Raw genomic sequence first — 21,152 nt, forward strand, 5'->3', positions numbered from 1 at the left:
TGTTACCCTCTGCAAACTGGGGATTCACTTCCAGATTTCTGTGGCCAGTCTCTGCACAAATAGTTCCACTCTCGTGCCCTTCTTTGGAAATTCTAGCCCCTTCCAGTGCCCTCACCTCCGATCTTTGCCTCCTCATTTCAGCAGGACTAACTGTTCAAGCCTAGCTTGCTGCACTGTTGGGGAATTATCCCCAAAGAGCCAGTGAGTCTCCTTCTCCCAATGACTGTAGTCTTATACTGCTTATAAGAGGTGAGCAGTAAATTTTCTCTTTCCCTCCACTTAAGACACACTGGGTCATAGGATCCTCTAATCACATAAAACTCTTCCTTCCAATACTTTTCTCTAAGAAAATCTATAGGAAATTGAGATTCACTTGTTTTCGAAAAGTAAATTTATAGAGGCTGCATGAGGGATTATGTTAGAGTTCTCACCAGAACTGGGTCTGTGCACTCTCCTCTCAATGCTCATGCAAGGAGACCGGAACAATATTAGAAAGTATGCCTTTGGTTTGGTGTGGCGATGGGATGGGCAATGAATCAGGGCTCCTGCCAGGCCCAGATGGTCCTGGTCCAGGCTGGTCCCATGAGCTCTTTCCTTCCTGACTGTAGTCCCAGGCACTTGGCCCAATTCCTGCTTCTTTCCGTGTCCCTGAAGCCTGGCTGTGGAGTGAAGCATGATTTCTCCAACATTAGTTATTCCTGTCATCCCCCCAAATGAACAGTCTCTTGCAGATAATGGAAAAACAAGGAATAACACACACACAGTGAGAAATTAATATGTATAGCCTGTCCTGTTTTAAAGTTTCTTACTTTAAGCTGGTATCACCTGCTAAGTCCTTCTGCTCCCCATCTATTCAAGGGAAAGGGAAACAAGAACCGAATTCAGTACCCTACGATCTCTCACATTACAGATTTTACAGATAACGAGGCTGAAACTCAGACATAAGTAGTTTGTACAAAGTCACACAGTAAGTAGAAAAACTAAATTTGGACTCCGCTCTCTTGGACTTCTGCATATCCTGCAAATCTTTACCCTCAGTTATCATAGGCCAGTGTATAAAAAAAAAATTGGAAGCATAAAAAGCATCCTTTCAAAACATGAAATTTTATATAACATACCACTGTATCAAACAGATAAAGTCAGAGCTTCTGTCGCCGACGCTGCAGAGAGGAGATACGGAGCCTCATTTGGAAGCCCCTGGCCCAGGTCTCATAGGTTCCCTCCTCCACAAAGGCCCTTGCAGGTGAACATGAAGGTATATTGGGAGCTGATTATTCCATGCCCACAATTAGATCTGATCTCAGCAGTCATTTGTACCGTTGGGAAATTTCAGGTGGCTGACCACCCCTTCAAAGGAATACTTTATTTAGACAGGAAAATAGCCTTTGGATATCATCTCTTTAGTTTCATACATAGGCTTTGAAGTAGACATTATAGAGGATGCTGATAAATTGTCAAATACTAGCTGATCCTGGTCCCAGTTTTCCTGGTGATGGCCAGGCCAGGAACCAGGAAGAGATACACATTTGCTGCAAGTCAGTCTGTGGTGTGGTTTATCCAGTAAACATAACAGTGACAGGGTCTTCTTCGGCTCCTCGGAGGCATGTGGTAAGAGAATCAGCGTGACCAGTCACAAGATGAAAGTGGCAGAGCCACTGAGCCACAGGCGAAGACAATTGCCACGATCTGTTGTCTAGCTTACAAAATATAGCCCTTTGCAAGGCGACAAGGTCTAGAGTCTTAATGACATAGCAACCCAGTATTTTGCAGCCGATAAGTGAAGACACATTTCGCATCAGGAAAGCAGCCCAGGGAAGTGAATTTATTACCTCTCACTACAACCAGTCTTATAGGGCAGAGTGTAGACATTTAGGTAATTCATTTCATTTGTCTTGTAGCAATAGGAAAAAGAAAAAAAAAAAGAAAAATGACTGTTGTTTTATGCCTTGGTGACAGTGCAGTGGATTTACAAAACGCAAATTAAAACAGCTCTCTGGAAATTGCTTGGGTGCTTCTCACTTCTTTTAGCAATCGTCAGACTGCGTTTCCCACACCCCTGTCAGATGTACGTGTGCAGGTGGGGCCTCCCTTACCGAGTGGCTGACCCCAAGTGTGGCAGCACTCAGCGCGGAGGGTTGTAACTGCTAACCTGGGGAGCGGGCCTCATGGACGGGATATCACGAGAAGTGCTCCCGCAGGGGATCCAGGAATCAACGGGACACGCCTACTCTGGGGACGGCTCGGTGCTGGAATGAGAGGGAGGTTTGGTGTTCGGAACCCGCGGAGAGGCTTGGAGAACCAGATGGCATTTACCCCACGCAGACGCTGCCAGGCCCCCTGCTGGTGCTTTACACAACCAGCTCTGAGTCTCAGCACAACTCCACGGGGCTGCTTGTACTTTGTGGGGACACTTGGGCTCAGCGATGGTGACTTCTCAAGGGCCCCCTGCTCTGACAAGCATGGGCCGCTGGAACTCCAAGTCTGCCCTTCTTCAGTCGTCACTCCGCGTCCTCAAACCGCCAGGCACCACACCAAGGGCTTAACGTGTAATCCTCAACACGACCCTGTCGGGGAAACTCTTCTTATTCCCGCTCACAGACAAGGAGACTCATTCTCTCAGGCATCGAGCGGTGTCCCCAGGGGCGTCTGCTCACTTCGAGCCTGTATTCTTCAGTCCACCCAGGAGGGTTAACTCGTAACTCTTGCATCTTACAGTTTGTACAGATCAGCTTCTTTGTCTTCGAAGAAGTGGTCGGCTTTTCACACATTGTTTTATGCAGTGAATTTGCACAGCTTGCCTGCCCAATTACGGACGTTTTCACTGAATGCGAATCAGGCCGTGGCATGGCTTTGCCTCGAGTGGGGGTTCTGTGCACCCAGACGCAAAATACACACTGTTGATGCACTGGGTAGTAGAGAGGCAAAGTAGAAAGTCAGGCCCAGACCATCCAGGACTCTGATCTGGAGGACCAGCTCCTGCTTCGGCACCACATGCCTATGACCCAGGAGTCCACACTGGGTCACAGGCTGCACCTCCTTTATATTGTGAGGTTTGTGACTGTGTGTGGTAGGAATGGAGGTGAGCGTTCACTTGTCATCCTGGGGAAACTAACCCAGCCCAGTTCAGGGACCAGCTCTTGCCAAATCTATTCAAGAATTCCAAGATGGCCCTTGGAGACTGTGGGAGGTTTGCCTGTCCCCGCCAGCTATGCAATATGCCGTTTCTCCAGGTATTGTTTTCAGCCCCACCGCATGTTGTTTCCTTTATCTTCTTGAAGCCCTGTGCTACCATAAAGCTACCATCACCATGCCTATTTCACAGATGAGATAACTGAGTCACAGTCAGGCACAGAATCTCAGCTCAAGTCTCTCTCCATCTACAGCCCCTTGTTCTAAACCGCTCCACTCTGCAATGCTGCTTCCCAAGTTCACTCACAGGTTAAGGGCAAGGGGGGATGTGATCCAGTTTGATTTTGGACATAAAGGGGCCCTTCGAGACCATTCTGTTTTCTATTTGTAAAGGCAGTAGTGGTTGCAGTGACCTCTCTGTAGTTTAAATGGCCCTTTGGACTTTTTGGTATTCGTAGAAGTGAACAAAAATACTTTGTGCCAGCTGGCTTTGAACTTCTAGCCGCTGCTCTGGAACCTACCGTGATGTACAAGACACGAAGGCACGGCTGGCTGAGCTTCACCTCCCTTGCCGAGCCTCACGGCCTCCTGTGTGTTTGGGCTTTTATTGATTGGAAACCACTGTGGGGCCTGTTGTTCACAGAAACCCTGGACTTTGATTCAGAGTCAATAGCCTCATTCAAGGCTAAAGACCTCAAGCGGGGTTCCTATATAATGGTCTTGTTATAGGGTTTAAAACGGGGTGACAAAGAGAAGGAGAGATCTAACGTGGGGGAAAACCACTTCTGGAGAAGAAGGCATATATTTCCATAGAAAACTTTATTTATTAAAAGAACCATCATTGCTCCTGTGGCCTTTTCCTGAGCACTTGTTTGCATTGCGGGGTGACCTTGCTCTGCCCTGTTTCATCTCTCACCTGCCTTCTGGGAACTTTATTGGGAAGTCCACACCACTGCCCAGGAAAACTCCCACGGTGACTGAAGCCACACACAGTTGTAAAGCATATCCTTGTGCTGCCATATTATTTAAGAGCAGGGTGACAGCCAGAGCTGACGATACCATAATCACTGTGAGAACACAATGGAAATGTGTTACTTGGTCACATCATGAGTCGGTGCAGCAGGCATTCATTCCTGCTCCAGGTAGTGATTTGGGGCCCCAGCCTCCTTCTGTATTTTTGGCATCACCGTCTTGATCTGGAGGGATGGAAATAGATAGATGATAGATAGATAGATAGATAGATAGACAGATGGACAGAGGTGGAAGGTTGCTCCTGGGTGATCATCAGGGGTCACAGGCCAAGGAGTGGAGTTTAGCATTTCTGCCTATCTTGCCTTGGACAGCACTAATCGCAAGTAGCTGGAAAATGTAGCCCCAATAGGCTCTGTTACGTTTGCAGGAACAGTAAATTCATTGCATTCTGCTGAATAACACATGAGCTGGAGCTGTCTGTGGAGCTTGGAAAGAAATTGTCACTTTAGAGTCAAGTGAAAAAGAAACGTCTCAGAAGGCAGGATTTGAGGTTAGGTTACTCACATGGGCCCTGGTGAATGATACAATGGGTTTTCTGAATGCTTGCTGATTGCAAAATGAGTGTACATCATTAGTATTCCTTAATATAGTTCAATAGTCTTTAATACTTTAATATGGCAGTGTAGTGTTTTTTGGCCCTTCGAGAAAACAAACACCTATCCTGCTCTTGAGCCTGCATTGGATGCTTTATGTTTTCCTATCACAGCATCTGTAACACTTTGTTGCCCTTAGTTTCACTTCAAATTTCCCCAAATAGAATGTAAATTCCTTGAGGTAAGAACCTTGTTTCATCCATCTTCACAGCCCCAGTGCCTCGTAAGGGATGTTGAGTAAATAAATCATTTTTCGAGAGGGTTAGAAATCGGCTGTTTCTCAAATTGAATGGCTTGAAATTAGGTCTCTGTCCCAAGCAGCTCTGGACTCTAGCACTCACACGGCACCTGCCCTTTTACCAAAATGGGGAAGTGACTTGGGCTTCAAGTCTATATCCATGAGAGGCACAGACTCCTACATCCTTAGTGTCAGTAAAGTCCTTAGACGTGCAGACAGAGGAAGGGAATGCTGGTAATGCCTTCTGACAAATGAAGCGATGGACTGCCTGGTGAGGGGGCAATCCTACATACTGGAAGGGTTCAGTAGAAAAGAATCCGCCATCTTCCAGGGAGATATATGATGATTCTCATCAAGGAAGAGGGACTATGTCACGGTCTGTGGTGACTGATGAGCAACAAAGACTATGGGAACCTAGTATTGCTGTTCTATAAACCATAGGGGAAAAGCCCAACACCATTATCCTCACTGTCCCCTCATTGCAGAAAATATATTAAGTTTTGAGATATATAAGTGAAACATGTTGAAAAAGTCTTGACTGATGTTTTCTTGGTCCTTCCAACAACGACAAAATTGATTCCATGACATATTTTTAGAAGATAGCATATGGCACCGTTTGTGCTTACGATGGTGCCTAGCCTATTGCATGGGGTCAAGAAATCTTTCCTTGGTTGGTTGATTCATTCAACATGATTAGGTAAACAAATATTTGTTGAATTAATGATTGAATAAACAAAGGAATCTTCCTTTACTCCGGGCTTAACAGTCTCACTTTTCTCAAGTCTTGTAATTTTGACCTGTTGTTTTCCGCATCCCTAATGGTTCTGGTGACTGCCTTGGACAGCCTGCAGTTTCTTCTTCTCCTTTTTTTAAAAATGTTTATTTATCTTTGAGAGAGAGAGAGAGAGAGAGGGAGAGAAAACACGGGAGGGGCAGAGATTGGGAGCCAGGATCCGAAGACAGAGGCCACCACAGGATGCGGGGCTCGAACTCACGGAACCGTGAGATCATGACCTGAGCTGAAGTCGGACGCTTAACCGACGGAGCCACCCAGGCGCCCCTGGACAACCTTCAGTTTCTTAATGTCCCTGGAGATACGACTCCCCCAGCTACACACCGTACCCATCTTTAATTGAGGGCCCCGCCGGGATCAGGCCTTGCCATTGCATGGGCTGAAACTGACAAAAAGCCTCTGGCTGTTCTGGGAGGCCCAGTGTCAGAGATGTCATAACTTAAGTTGTTTTTCAAATGCGTCAAATGCTGTGAAAAACTCGGGGTAGGAGTCTGCATATGTTATGTTTTGGTTGCTTTATAACCCCTTTGGCCAAAGTAGATGTTATATTTAGTCCCGGGCATGGCCTCTGGACTCTGAGCCTGTGCCGAACACCAGGCTAGAAAGCTGTGAGCCAGGAAGCGAGCCAGCTAATTTGACGCACATTACATCAGACGTTTCCTGAGGTGGAAAGGAAGGCCTCCTTGCTAGAAAGCAGGGAGGATTTTGGCTCTTAGAGATTGGATTCAGTAACTTTAACTCCTTGGCTAAGGGCCAACCCACTAGCAAGCAGCTATCATATGGTCTGCAAAAAATTCAGATCCAAAGTCTCCAGATCCTGCTTTATATGTTAATACCACACCTTCCTTGAGAGATGGAGTGCCTTTGGGGGAGTGGGAGTGGGGGGGGGGGCAGGGACAGCTTTTATAACAAAAGACATTAGAAAATCTGATAAAAGATTTTATAAAAGATTAAAATAATCTTACTAGCTTCTCTCATTTTAAATTTGGAGGGGTAACCTTGACTTTGTACTGGAAAATTTATAAGACTTGAATCAAAATGCTGTCCTCAAAAAATGTTGTAATTCGTCACTTTTCTTTTTCTTTTTCAAGTTACATAAAAGCGTGTGTGGTGGTGGATATGTTGGTATTAGATATTAAATTTATAAATTAGGCCTTCATGGTAGTTTCTCAATTAACTTCAGAAACTGACTTCTGCAGTGAGGAAATCTGATCTCAATAGCACTCCAAGTTAAATATTTTGTGATGATAAAGTCTTCCTCTCTCTCTGTACCACGTAGGCTAGTATGAATTGCATGTGCTAAGCGCCTCTATGTTTAGAAGGTTGTAGCACGACTCAGATGATTACAAAACAAAACACCTTATTAATAATACAGAGGCCCTGGCAGCCTCCGCTCTGAATGCTCACAGTGAGTCCTGGAGTGAAAATGCAGCTGCTTAAAATGGTTTTAGGGTACCTGAAGGGACGAGATACAGAGCATCTTTGGGTGAATTATCATGCTGATACTCTTTATACCTGAAAAATAGAGAGCTCTGAGGAGGTCACTGCTACAGTTGGTGAACTGAGATTCAGGAGAGGCAAGTTCCAAAGGCATCTGTTGGGATTAAAATCCAAGACTTCTCGGGCGCCGGGTGGCTCTGTTGGTTAAGCACCCGACTCTTGACTTCAGCTCAGGTCACGATCTCATGGTTCGCGAGTCAGTGCACAGACTGCTTGGGGTTCTCTCGCTCTCTCTCTGCCCCTCTTGAGCTGTCTTGCATCTCTCAAAATCCAAGCCTTCTGATGGATGGATGCTTTCCCCACTCTAAATTCTATAGTTTCAGGAGCACCAGCATACCAATGGACAAAGTGACTGCTGGGGAGACCCCTGAGGGAGCCATCTGGAAAAGTGCTTTCGTGTGCCCTTTCTGTGGTCTAAACTCTTGAGTCTCCAGTCTAAACTCTGGATACTTCATTTTCTCTTTTGGGAAAGTTGATCTGGTACTATTTGATCCCTACACTGAAGGGGTGCTCAAGAAAAACATGAAATATTTATGAAGTGCTTTAAGTTTCAGGGGAAGTAATATTCCAGCCTACGAAAACGAAATGGATTCCGGCTTACCCATGCACCTTATCGGCTCATCCAAGTTTGCGCACGTCACTCCTGACCTGTCCTTGTGTGAAAATCTAAGGATGTCACACATACACTCGCCACCTCTCTTTAGCCCTGTGTGTTCCCGCGAATGGAGTGGGTGATACATTATTAACATGTCCAAGAAGGGAAATGAAGAGGTAGGGGTGAGAAGAGGAGGTGGCAGCAGGGAGGCGAGAAGGAGAGGAAAGGAGGTAAGAACTGACAATGCCTGAGGAGCCCAAGCTGTTAACCTGCAGGGTGTGGGCATCTTCTGCTGTTCCCCCTGCAAGGTGAACCTGACACTCGCTGGCCAGGTCTTGCACAGAACTGTGCCAAGGTCCGCGGTGGCCAGGGCTCCTCGGTGACGAGAGACAGTAGGGTGTGGAGCTGTTCACTTGGCATCCTTCACCACCACTAAGGTCACCGATAAAATATTAAGCTGATCCTGGGTACATGGCTTCATGAAGATGATTGGGAATGAAGGGAAGCCAGGGCGAGGGGCAGCCATCAGATCAGATGCACAGAGGAGAGCACGCGCACGCGCACGGGGAGGCAGGACAGCCACGTTGCCACAGTGAAGCAGTCAGCTTGTGTTTACTTTCCACTCAGAATGTTTTCCTTTGTATATCCGTACCATCACCTCTTGTTTTTTAAGGAAGTGACACAAAATAACAGGCTTCACAATGCCGTCAAATGTCACAATACACAGTCATGTACTGTAATTGTACAAAATCGGAAGAATAAAATGTTACTAGTTAACACTGGTTAAAATCAAACGGACAACCAAAAATGAAACCAAACGAAAAGAAATCAAACGCTGGAATCCATAGAAACGCCTGACAATATTACCCAAAAACGCCGCCAAATAATTGTCCTAGCATGCTGCAGCTCATTGCCATAACTTCATAAGTTCCCAGCTCTTTGGGGGAAAGAAAGTGCGTTTTCACAGCCTACAGTTCTCAAAGAAACAGCTTTCACATGTATGCAGGTCAACAGATAAAGGAATGCAAACTCCAGGCACCAGGGTTGCTCAGACAGCAGTGGAGTCTAAAGAGTCCTTCTTAAAACCATTCTGAACCAGATCTGATTTGTTGAAAAAGAATCTGGAGGGTGACATTAGTTCAAGAGGGCCAAGGAAAAAACACTTAGCTGTTAATAAGGAAGAAAACCATCAAGAACTAAAACAATTAAGACTTAAATATTTTTCCTACTCTACTTTGAAGCTGAATTACAGCTCTTCATATTTGGAAAAGATATGCAGTTGATCCGTGGGTACAACCCCTCTCTCTTCCCCCCTGCACCCTCCCCCCGTCCTGATCCAGCATCTGAATGTCGGAGTACAGATTTTGCCAGTTCAATTTCCGTGAAGCAGAATTACCGTTTCCTCATGTGTGGTGGCCATGCCGCTTTTTAACAATGAGGTATAATTTGATACTAACAATGCCTGTTCCCTCTTGGGCTACGGGCTTGATCGGTCATGTGGGTAGAAAACAATTCAACTTCCTGATAAAATCACACATACAAAAATTATTGCACTTAGAAACAACAACAACAAAAACTCAGCCCAACCAGCCAAAGGCCAAGAAAACTCTTCTTCGGAAGTGCTGTGCTTCCTGCCCTTTGCAGAGCGTCTGGACCTTTCTGGTGTTCGGTTGAATGTGGTCCGTTATTCAATGTCCAGAAGTAAAAGAGTCCAAAAGACACTGGAGGCTCTTTAAGGCTAAGTCTTCCCGGTGCTTCAATGAGATAAATTATCTCCTTGGCCACATACTACAAAGCAGGGGCTCTTCTTAGCAAAATGGCTAGCAGCGCCCCTAAAAAACTCTGGAAGCAAGGGAGGATGGGTGCACACCATGTCCTGTCCTGTGGTGGGGGGGGGGGTGGGTGGGGAGGGAGAGGGAGAGAGAGAGAGAGAGAGAGATTGAAAGAGAGAGTAAGCGGTCTGGGAGGGTCAAGCCACACACGGACAGCTCTGTGACATAGGTTTATCTGTACATCTTTCTCTGTGTAAGCCTTTCCTGTGGATCTAAATATCTTCCCTTTTTCCGCAGATTTGTCTCTGTCTTAGTCTTTATCCTTCCTGCCTCTCCGGGCTTTCTGTCTTTTGATGGCTATGAAGGTAGAATGCTAATCTTACCTTGCTACCCACTGGTCCATACGCTATTTATCCTTCCATTTTCCTGCCACAATGCACAGCTACCTTCTCCACACCCTGTGAATGGTCCCCCCACCCCCACCTCGGTGTAGTCAGATACATTTCACACTCCGTTTACTGACTTGAATTGGCATATTGTTACTTCAGCTAAGATTACTTACACCTACCAAATCTGATCTCCTGGTCGAATTTGAGCACAAGGCACCAACTATGTTACTAATGTTTTCAGGAAGCTCTCAGGAAAATGTTCACATCATGGATGAGATCAAGGCATTCTTAAACTCCACTATTCTGAGAATATTGCCAATACTGTTTTTCTTCTCTGGGATGTGTGCTCCAGCTCACGTCTTTTTTGTAACTAACCCCTCATATGACCCTTGTAATCAATAAAACATTTGCACAAAATATCTAGATAGAGTTGGGTGAGAGTATCCTGACATTTCGTGCATGGATCCAATATCAGAAAAATTTAAGGTTCAGGTGGAGACAACGAAGGTCATGTCACAAGGAGTTGCTGAAGCCCCTAATGTCACACTTACCAACCCGGGTACATGGAAGCTCTAAGATCTGCAATGGTATTAATCTCGCCCTGTGACCCCACTTGTGGGGGCAGAATCCATACAACTGGTGACTGCTGCCTTTTGTTGTTCTAAGACAGAGTGCCCGTGATGGCCTTTTCTCTACTTACTGCTCCGGGTTCTGAACTAGGACTTGCTAACATTCTCGTAGATGACGTCACTGATGCAGAACTGTTGTTTCTTCTTCGTCCACATCAGCTGCACACACTGATGGATAAAAATGTACTGCTCCTGGTGCATAGGACAAAAATGTGTTTCAGAACAAGATATTTTTGTGCAAACATGTGCCAAGACAGACTATTTTAATCCTATGGCAGGATTAAATACCATGATGTCAAAAAACAATTTCCATTATTTCTGAAATAATTTTATCACTAGGAAATCCAAGAGAATCCACTGTAAAAATATTCTGATTAATAATAGAGTTTACGTAATCACCGCTTAATGTTGAAGAAAATGTCCAATCGATAAATCATGGGCCTCTTTTGAAAAAAAAAAATAGCGTATCACTTCATAATATACACCAAAATAAAATCCAGGAAGTTTACTAAATTAAGCCATAAAAATATAGGGGGGGGAATATAGGTTAATTTTTCTCTGATTCCTTTTAGGAAGGACTTTCTAAACTTCAAAACGATGTAACAAATTACAAATGAAACTTTGAAAGCACTGTATATGAAACAAAGTGAAAAGAATAAAATAAAGGTCAAACCAGAAACTGGGAGAGAAAATTATTTTCTAGAATTATGACGAAAAGTCGACACCTTTACTTTTCTTTAAAATTCCTCCAATCAGTAACACACACACTTAAACTGACAAAATATATCGACAATTAGACCAAATATTCCTAGAAAGCAGGGACTGTATCTTTTTATTCCTAATGTCTAGCACTCAGCTTGTGCTTAGTAAATATTTTCTGAAGTAAACCGAGGAAATATTAAACCATAAGCAAAAAATGGCGACGTAATAAAAAAATGTAAATTCAAACAATTGGTTTTCATCCATGATGTGAGCAAAACCGAAGGGGAAAAGTCACATTCAATGATAACTTGAGCTTGTTGAAGCCGTCGTTTTCATCTGTGGTTGGCAGAAGTATTATTAATAAAGTGCTAATAAGTGACACTCTGGACGCAGATAGTAAACAAGTGGGAAAAGACCCCAATTAATGTTCTATTAAAAGGAGAATGGTTTAAATAAGTTACAGCAGATCTATACTGAAACACTATTCAGTCTTTAAAATGAGATTTATAGAATTTTGGACAATTTGGGATGATAGATACACAGAGCAAAATGTTAGGTGGAAAATTAGAATGTAAAATTAGCACATGTATATGTAGCATCGAAGCACAACTGGATGAAAGTTATACTTGACTGAAGATGGAGATGAAATGCATCAGCATATGGAGAGTAGCTGTCTTAGTGCCATGAAATCAAAGAAACTTCATGATCTTTCTACTTTGTCTTCATTGCCTAGAGCGTCTCTGTAAGTAATACCATTAGAAATAACCTTGAAATAAAAACCAGTCATGGTATTCGCAGGATTTAAGGAGTCTTTTGTACAACTTTATAAAAGATAGGTTAATGCTTCAAACCTCACTGAGTTGATACCTAAGCCCAATCTGTATTTTTCAACAAGCTTTGGAAAAAATACATTCCCTTATTTTTAAAATTTTTTTATTATTTTTTTTTAATTTTTTTTTTTAACATTTATTTATTTTTGAGACAGAGAGAGACACAGCATGAACGGGGGAGGGGCAGAGAGAGAGGGAGACACAGAATCGGAAGCAGGCTCCAGGCTCCGAGCCATCAGCCCAGAGCCTGACGCAGGGCTCGAACTCATGGACCGTGAGATCGTGACCTGAGTCGAAGTCGGACGCTTAACCGACTGAGCCACCCAGGCGCCCCTAAAATTTTTTTATTATTTTTGAGAGAGAGAGAGAGAGAGAGAGCCCAAACAGGGGAGGGGCAGAGAGAGAGGGAGACACAGAATCCAAAGTAAGCTCCAGGCTCTGAGCTGTCAGCACAGAGCCTGACGCAGGGCTCGAACTCATGAACCTGAGCTGAAGTCGGACACTTAGCCGACTGAGCCACCCAGGCGCCCCATATATTCCCTTATTTTGTGATAATATCAATAACTGGCTACCTCTTCTCATTATCACACACCACTCCGTTGTTTCTGGTGTTGTGTCAGGCACTGGGCACTGGCTCTTCAGTGCGTAACTGTTCAGTGGCCAAACTTTGGTGTCAAAAAATTAAAAAAAAAAAAAGTAGACAGACAACAGGCAAAGTAAATAAAAGACTATTTACAGACACATCCTTGAGGGCCCCTGAGAAGTCTAAGCTGCCGATCAGGAGAATGGCTGCTCAAAGCAAAGCCGTCACTGACCTCCAGGGAAAGCCTATTAGAAGAAAATCAAACAAAACGTTTGATAAAAATAGAAGAGAGCCCAGGAGAGGTGAATGCCATCCATACAGAGCCCTTTACAGTTTCACCGTGCTTGTCTAGGTGATATTTCCATGATGTGTGCTGTACGATTCACAAATGCATCATTCACATTTTACAGATGACGGAGGGCCTGTGAGAGGTGAAGGGGGTTGTACAGAGGCCATGCTGTGACCCAGGCCCTCACGGGGTCTCACCCCACCACCCCTACTCTCTAACTGCCCTTCCTGCTCTTGTGGAGAGGCCCAGACCACGTGCCCGGTCAGTTGAGAAAAGGCAAGAGGGCATGTCAACGCTGCAGACCATGCAGCATGTTGCCGGGACGTGAAATGTGCATCTCAGGACACAGCTGTTTTAATTGGTAACTTCTGCAATTGCTCGAGTGGGGCGGGGTGGTGGAATGGAGATGGCGGGTAGTCTAGAGGAGGCAGGGAAATTAGAAACCAGCCACGGGAGGAAACCCAGTACACAGCACACAGGTGGTTTATAGAGAGAATCCGAAATGGCCTCTTGAAAATCATTACTGTCAACGGGGTACTGTGGGATGATAAAGCTGAAGAAAATAATTGTTTGACTCCGCTCCTTACGTGTTAACATCAGTCAAGTAGAAGACAGAAGGTCTGGGGGGTATGAACGGGCTCAAGAAGGATGTTAGGAAAACCCTAACATTCAAAATACAGGCTGAACCATGATGAGCATAGAAGCCATGAAAAATAAAGGTAAATGGACAAGATGTTTCAGACGTAACTAACAAAACGGAGATAAATAAGTAACTCCAACTAGAAAGCATCCATTGCAGAATCCTGAGGGAACTTAAGAAGCTGGAACAGTTGGAAAAAATCAGTAACCTGTGGTGACCTCCGCCTCTTTTACTGACTGAGTTTTCCCACAAGAGTTCAGGGAAGGGATGCTGTACTTTAAAAAGACCGTTTCCCTGGAGATGTCAACCTAAAATGCTGCCCCAAACAAAGAAGCCAAACAACCAAAATGCGGGGCCAGAGCGTTAGGGAGAAAAACAAAATACTTCCTCAGCTCTGCAGAGAGGCACATGGAGGCTGCTCTAGCTTTGTGCGATTACCACATGCGAGGAAAGATAATGGCGCTGAGAACTGGATGGAGGGTCGGCCATGTGAAGGTAGTTTTTAAAAGGGGATTAAGATTCTGTAATTGGGAAAGCCATAGGCAAACAGGCTATAATCAAAGTCTATAAAGTTATAAGAGGCATAAATTAAGTCAATGGGGCAGACAATTCATCACATCCAAAATACTTAAAATAAGGAGTGGCCCTTTGAAGGCTGGGGATTACTATACATAATGGGGACATTTTAAACCACATATGAGGATGTAAATTTATAGAAGTGGAAACCAAAAATATGGACCGATTCATAAAGCACTGTTTAATCACTAGGTAGTGGGCTTCTCTGGGGAACCAGCACATTTCAAGCTTACGATAAGGAGGTAATATTAGTTCACGTCCCCACCACTGTAAATTAGAAGGCAGCAGAGTTGGGATGTGAGTGGGTTCAAGGAAGTGAGGAAGCAAACACATCATCAATGAGGCACCTGCGTGTGAATGGGTCACTCTTTCCAAAGTGGTATGATTTTGCTATAGCGCTGAAATAAATACCATCCATCGGCTGTGTCCAGCCTTGGAAAGGTGGGAGTGGGGAGGCAGGAGAGCAAACAGAGGCAGAGGAGAAAAACCCGGGCACTAACAGCAGCCATGGCTGCACGCTTTTTGAGTTAGACTGACATCTAGTGGTGCATCGTAGAAAAAGCAGGAAAAAGACTAAGGCAGCATTTAGTCTGGAAATGGAATACGAGGTCAGGCCTGGTTGTGTTGTACTCTACAAGCATTCCTCTTGCACACCCCTTGGGGGAAAAAAGGGATTATTGTAAGCTGGAAGCTAAGAAGTCGTGACTATGGTTTGGTGATTAGGATCAGGAACAAGCTATTGTGCGTAGGCTTCGGGGCGCCTCCAGGTGCACACCTGTTGCTGTTTGGAGGCAGTGTGTGTTGTATGGTGGCAGCGGCCCGGGGCTGCCACTCCAGCCAGGGTGCATTCTGAGGCTTGCAGGGAGGAGAAGGCTTGGCTGAAGAGGAGGAAGAGGGAGCATATAACACCACTGGATATTTCTGGGGGATGTTCCCTTGTTGTTACAATGATAAATCCATTCATTTAGACCAAGGGAGCTGGCTGCACTGCTAGGTTGGGAGCTGGAAAGCCTTAAAATCATAAGGGGGACAGGAAGCATATATCAACCCTTGATCATCATCAAAAGTGCATTGGGACAGAGGGTTATGGAGGACAAACTAATGCCAAACTAACTGAACCAAATCTAGCATTTCAAGTATGAATTAAATCACGTCAGTTCCACAGTCCCCACTCGGTGGCATTTACCCAGATTGGCTGTCACCTTCACTGAACTCTCAGTCTGTTCAAAGAGGCTTTATTCCATTATAGATATCATAGATACATCCACGTGCTCTGGATTATGAAGGGCATATGATGCCAACAACAGTGCCAGCTCTATGCACTGAAGAGATTGCTAGAAGCTAGTATCTTTTTTTTTTAATACACCTGAAGCAGTTTGAACATGCACAATAAAAACCTGGGACTAGTGGATGCAGAAAAAAAAAGGGACACAACAGTTTTGAAACATGAGATTGAATAATGAGAAGTTTCTCATTCCAGGGCAAATTTGAAAATGCGTATTGATTCTGCTCCTACCTCCGTCTGCACCATAGACATCCGGTATGATCGCATTTCGGACACCAGCCCTAAGATGTCGACAAACTCGTGATCCCGAATGTGCTGCAAGAGCCTGTCCAGGGCAATGAATGTTCCTGTCCGTCCCACTCCAGCACTGCAAAAGAGTGTTCAGACAACATATTCCTCAGACATATTCCTCTGCACTGTTGCGAACAAACTGGCAATTTAAAACCCCCCAAACTACAGGTGGCACCACTGAGAAAAGGGAAGAACTCCTGAGAGTATTTTCCTAACGGATTTTGAAGTGTGCAGTTGTGGTCCGGGGTGTCGTTCGATGGCACATTTCTGACTATCCCTGCCACCTTGCTTAAGGAGATGTGGGTCTGCACTGCCTCACACACACCCCCTCTCCCGCAGGGCCCTCTGCTTCCGGAGGAAAGTGATGATTCCATGTAGAGCCTGTTGGAGAGCTGATACACATAAACAGTTGCAGCGTTCTGCGTAACCTCAGAGTTAGGCACACACACCCTGCTGGAAAGTCGGCTTGAGATGCCACACGCCAGCTCTAGCTCTGGGGCCATAGCAACTTGTGTGCCGTCAGGCCTAAGTTGAGTTCACCATCCCAGACCTTCCTTACAGCACACCGGCCATTTTGGTGGGTCCTGGGCCTGCTTCAGTCTCCCAGCGATCTTTTAGATAGTTGCCTCCAAATCACATTTGATATTTGGACTCAGTCTCTTCCAGTCCCCAAATCCCAGGGCTCAGAGAGCGGAACAAAGTGGAGCGAGTGACTGACACTGACCGCCGCCCACCGGCGGTCAGGAGAGCCCCCAGCTCTACATTCAAGTCAGCTCTTCTCTCCCAACCACTGAGAGGCTGCGGATTGTGAATTATGGTAAAATGAGAAAAGAGAAAGTCTCTGCTGGGAGAGAAATCCAACACTAGAAGCCTCGAGTTCAGAGATTGCTTTTCTACAAGACAACTCTTCTCTCCTAAGACTTACTGTCTAAGAGAAAACGTTCTGCCTCTGGGTGAGCACCCATAAAGTCACATTCAGAGCTGTGGCTGCTTCCTGCTTGGAAAGGAACCACGAGTTTGACCGTGTGGTTGAGCACCTTTATTATCTGCTCATGGGAAGAATGGTGTTGAAACTAGATAATGTGGTCTGGTGACGCCTGTGAACATGTGAGATGAACTCACGCAAGAATATCCTCCCTGATCCCAAACTGGGTAGCTTACAAAGTGTTTTTCTTTCTGGACAGACACAGACACATACTTCTCTTTCTCTGTCCCCACCCCTCCCCCCCACCTCTCTCTCTCTCTCTCTCTCTCTCACACACACACACACACACACACACACACACACACACACTCCCCTAGCCATTCTGGTTCACAAAGGCCAAGGTGTTAGACCCAGGATTATAGACTTATTTACTTAGGTTGACATGGCTACCAGTGCCTCCTCTAACATCCCCATTCCATTTCTATCTGTGGCATACAGTGGGAACATATTTATATCCCATGCTCTTTGGGGGTTGCATAAAAATTTTGCAACGAAATCATGTCAGACTGATGGGTTTTGATGGAGATTTGGTTCACCTGGTGAGAAAGAAAGCTTAAATTCAAAGATAATGTTTCTCCTAAGGAATTAGTGTGGCCCTTGTTTTTGGATAATGTGCTAGATCATACAACCCCTTTCATTTGAGCTGTCTAGAAATTCAGAGACAATCTCTAAGAGCAATCATAGCAAATGTCTATCTGAATGAGCTGAATACTTTCATTTCTCCTTTCCCTCATCTTGTTTTTATGTCTATTAATATTATTCTGGGCTGTGATCGGCTATTTTTAATCTGCCCTTGCAGTTGGCCATGTTACAAACCACTCGGGATCTCTCATAGGCTGGGGGTAATTTCACACAGTACCTAAAGGCACGACCTTTAGAGACCGTGCACCTGGAGTTGAGTCCTAACCCCTCCACGTTCTGGCTGCACGAATTTGAGCGAGTCCCTTAACCTCCCCACTTCTTTCTTTCAGCTGAGAATGAGAATAAAAATATCTATCTCATAGGCTATAGGAGATAGGAAAAGCCACGTTATAAGCAAATTGTGTACCTAGTAAGGTATCAGTGAGTTGTAAATGTTATAGATTCATAATTCATTTAATCGTTAATTCACTGTGCTCAGGGATTTATGGACTGGTGGGTGATTCCCTTTATAAAGCAAAGCCTGTGGTGCTGCGACAGAAAATGCGGCTGATGAGTTTACCTGCAGTGCACGATCGTGGGGCCTTTGCTCTTGGTAGCTTGTTGTCGAACCACGTGTACAAACTGAAGGATACTTTCTGCAGCATTTGCTGTGGGCACACCGTGATCAGGCCACGCCGTGTAGTTGAAATGCATCACATCCTGCATCTCGTCAGCCTTTAGGAGAAAAAGCCAAAGCAAGCATTAATCTCTCAGTCCACTAGCCAGCTGGCCTGGGCCGCCACTGCAGCTCACAAGTTAATACCATTAAGAAGTGAAAGCCATGTTCCACTCCTGGTCAGCACGCTTCCCTTTCCAGCTCTGAGGATCGTGTCTGGCACAAAGCAGGCCCTGGGGGAAAAATACTCATTGTTTAAAACTTCAAATAGTAGGATAAATCGGCGAATCCAGGCCTGTGCGGAGATGAGAGCATAAGCAGATCAGGGTGTGTATTCTGGCTCGGCCGTTTAGCAATGGCATCAGCTTTGGCCCAAAAATACCGTGGGAGGTGCTATTGGTGACCCTCCCCCATAGGGTCCCCTTTGCCAGGCTGACTGCCCCTTTTCCAGCTGCTGCTAACAGCATATGGCTCTGTCCTCCTCATGGTTGTCCCTCCACGAAGGGAAATGCCTTGCTGGAGTGCGCCTGAGAGGATGTGTTCTCCTACTGAGGGCAGTCCACAGCTACGGAGTGACCGATATTGGGGTATAAAATGCCGGCCCCCTTACGTCGGAGTGGCACATGTAACTGTAAGGTGCCGTTCATGCCCCAACACTCCCCATGGTATGCAGCTGAGGCTAGAATTCAGCTGAACCCACAGCTGTGCCTGGCTCCTTCCCTGCCCTGTCCTCTCCTGCTTCCCTTGCTCCCTTACAGTTTTACCCAAGATCATACTTGCCATAACTCACCAATAGGACAATCCCGGTCTTGGGTTCTGACCCAAGACAAAATGGCTGAACAGCAGGTTTCTCATACCTAAGATGCGTCTTTTTAGATGTTAGAGTACAATACGACCTATCGCAGGGGTTGTTGGGAAGATTAAGTGTGCTCATGTCTGTGAAGGATGGACCGGTCAGATATTAAGCATCACCACTACTCCATAGTTTCCACCAGCTCAGGGCATTTATATGGTTGGCTTCCTTCCAGCTCAGGGCATTTATATGGTTGGCTCTGGGAATCCCAGTGAGTGGGTATGTTTTGTACATGTATCTTATTCATATTAACCCATACATCAAATATATTGTTGTCCCCTCTGAACTGAGTAATTATCAGGATAATTCAAGATTCACTCTTTTTAGTCTCTACTAATTTGTAAGCATAAAGATTTATTCTGTTCTTGTTATCAACAGTCAGGAATATTCCAAACCCAGGCCCCAACAAAGATCTAATTCACTCCCCTTCCCTCAAACTTGGCAAGAGCCTAAAATCCCCTCAGTGAATGGAATACTGTATCATAATTTGGAAGAATTTGGCCTGGTTATGAGTTTGAAACTAAAGTTAGGTTCAGGCATTAAAGAGGAATGAATTCCAAAGAGTCAGTGGTTTTGGGTGGAGTAGAATTTGTATAAATATAAGTAAATGCATAAATAAAGCATGTAAATAAACACATAATAAGATCTGTATAAACATAAGTAAATCAGCACTCAATTAGACCCACTGTCCCCAGACACTTAAGGCTAAACATCCCAAGCCACATGCAGTACCTCCCTCACCACCTTCAAGGGCTCTTTCTTAGACACATAGAGCATGAAGTTTGCAAAAATGTTGCCCCTCTCACTGCTGTTTTCAGGAAGTATGGCAATAAAGTAACCCAAGCATAATAAATTGTGCATAATGACTCCATTACTCAACACCATGAGGACCGAAGGACGCTCAATCAATCACTAGACAACTTCGGTTGCCCAGAAAAGCTCACAAAAAATGTTAGCTCTCTTCAAAGGCTGATTATAGGCTTAGTTCAAAGGCTTGTGCATTGTAGGCATATATGTGTGTGTATATATATGTATATGCATATATATAATTGATCTGAAAATGTCTCCAGCTAAAATGAGCAAAGTGGTTCCAAAATAGGCAATGCTTATATTGTCGTTAGTCTCTCTACAGCTGTAAGACAGAGGTATTGGGGTGATCCCTGGTCAAGCTGGATAGCAAGGCACACATCAATGGGGACAAAGTTTTGCTGGTTTTAGTTTCCAGTTATTACTCAGTTCATGCCAAGTTTTTAAGCACTGGACAGTGAAAAACTGTGTGCTATGGTCATTTTCCTCCTTTCTTTGTTGAAGGAGAAAAACTTATCTTAGCCGTTCCAAAATCTCTCTTACCCCGATTTCCTCACTCATATACTTTTATCTGGTTGTACTCTGAAAGTTTCCACATATCAATATAGAGGGAATGAAGAAGAGTGTAAACAAAAATGGAAACAAATAGAAAAACATATTCATTGGCAAGGCACAATGTTCTTTTAGATTCTGCATTTATGGCCAAAAGGGGGCACTCTAGGACCAAATGCTCGTGACTGTGTCTACCATATAAACAATCTTACCGGAAAGCACTATTACTCAATATTTTATTCTTATGTTTCAAGCCCTTCACATGATTGTCACTGAAAGGTCATAATTTAAGATCAAGGACAAGAAGGGGCCCCTGGGTGGCTCAGTCGGTTGTGTCCGACTTCAGCACAGGTCATGATCTCGCTTTTCATGAGTTTGAGCCCCGCGGCAGGCTCTGTGCTGACAGCTCAGAGCCTGGAGCCTGCTTCGGATTCTGTGTCTCCCTCTCTCTCTGCCCCTCCCCTGCTCACTCTGTCTCTCTGTGTTTCTCAAACTAATAATAATAATAATAATAATAAACATTAAAAAAAATAAAAAAAAAAAAGACCAAGGACAAGAAGCATAGTATTGATCATACAGTGATCTCTGTGACTCTTCCCTGCCAAGGAAACAGGTATGGGAACAGGTGTTGTCTTGTGCTCTGCAGTTTCTTGTCTCCTGAATCCAAACCTAGGGAAATATTTGTTCTACATTTTTCCAGCAGTTTACACTGGCTTCCCAGCTAAAATAACCAAAAAAGAAAGCAGGATTCAAATGGCATTCAGATGGTCAAGTATTTTCTCTGATGGAAGG

The 21,152-nt window shown here is 44.7% G+C and overlaps 1 protein-coding gene across 2 annotated transcripts in view; it reads right to left on the reverse strand.

Annotated features, from left to right (window-relative positions):
* Positions 1-8,473: 8,473 nt before the first annotated feature.
* PTPRO (protein tyrosine phosphatase receptor type O) overlaps positions 8,474-21,152 on the reverse strand; it is a 243,943-nt gene continuing 231,264 nt past the window's right edge. For both annotated transcript variants that reach the window (XM_086714005.1, XM_086714006.1), the window contains 4 exons: positions 18,053-18,207; positions 15,807-15,942; positions 10,742-10,862; positions 8,474-9,761 (listed from right to left, as the gene is read on the reverse strand). In XM_086714005.1, coding sequence (XP_086570131.1) covers positions 10,758-10,862; positions 15,807-15,942; positions 18,053-18,207 — 396 coding nt within the window. In that variant the 3' untranslated portion in view covers positions 8,474-9,761; positions 10,742-10,757. The remainder of the gene's footprint in view (positions 9,762-10,741; positions 10,863-15,806; positions 15,943-18,052; positions 18,208-21,152) is intronic.

The sequence above is a fragment of the Puma concolor genome, chromosome B4, assembly GCF_028749965.1.
Source record: "Puma concolor isolate L17-30 chromosome B4, mPumCon1.1.hap2, whole genome shotgun sequence".
Taxonomy (NCBI): domain Eukaryota; kingdom Metazoa; phylum Chordata; class Mammalia; order Carnivora; family Felidae; genus Puma; species Puma concolor.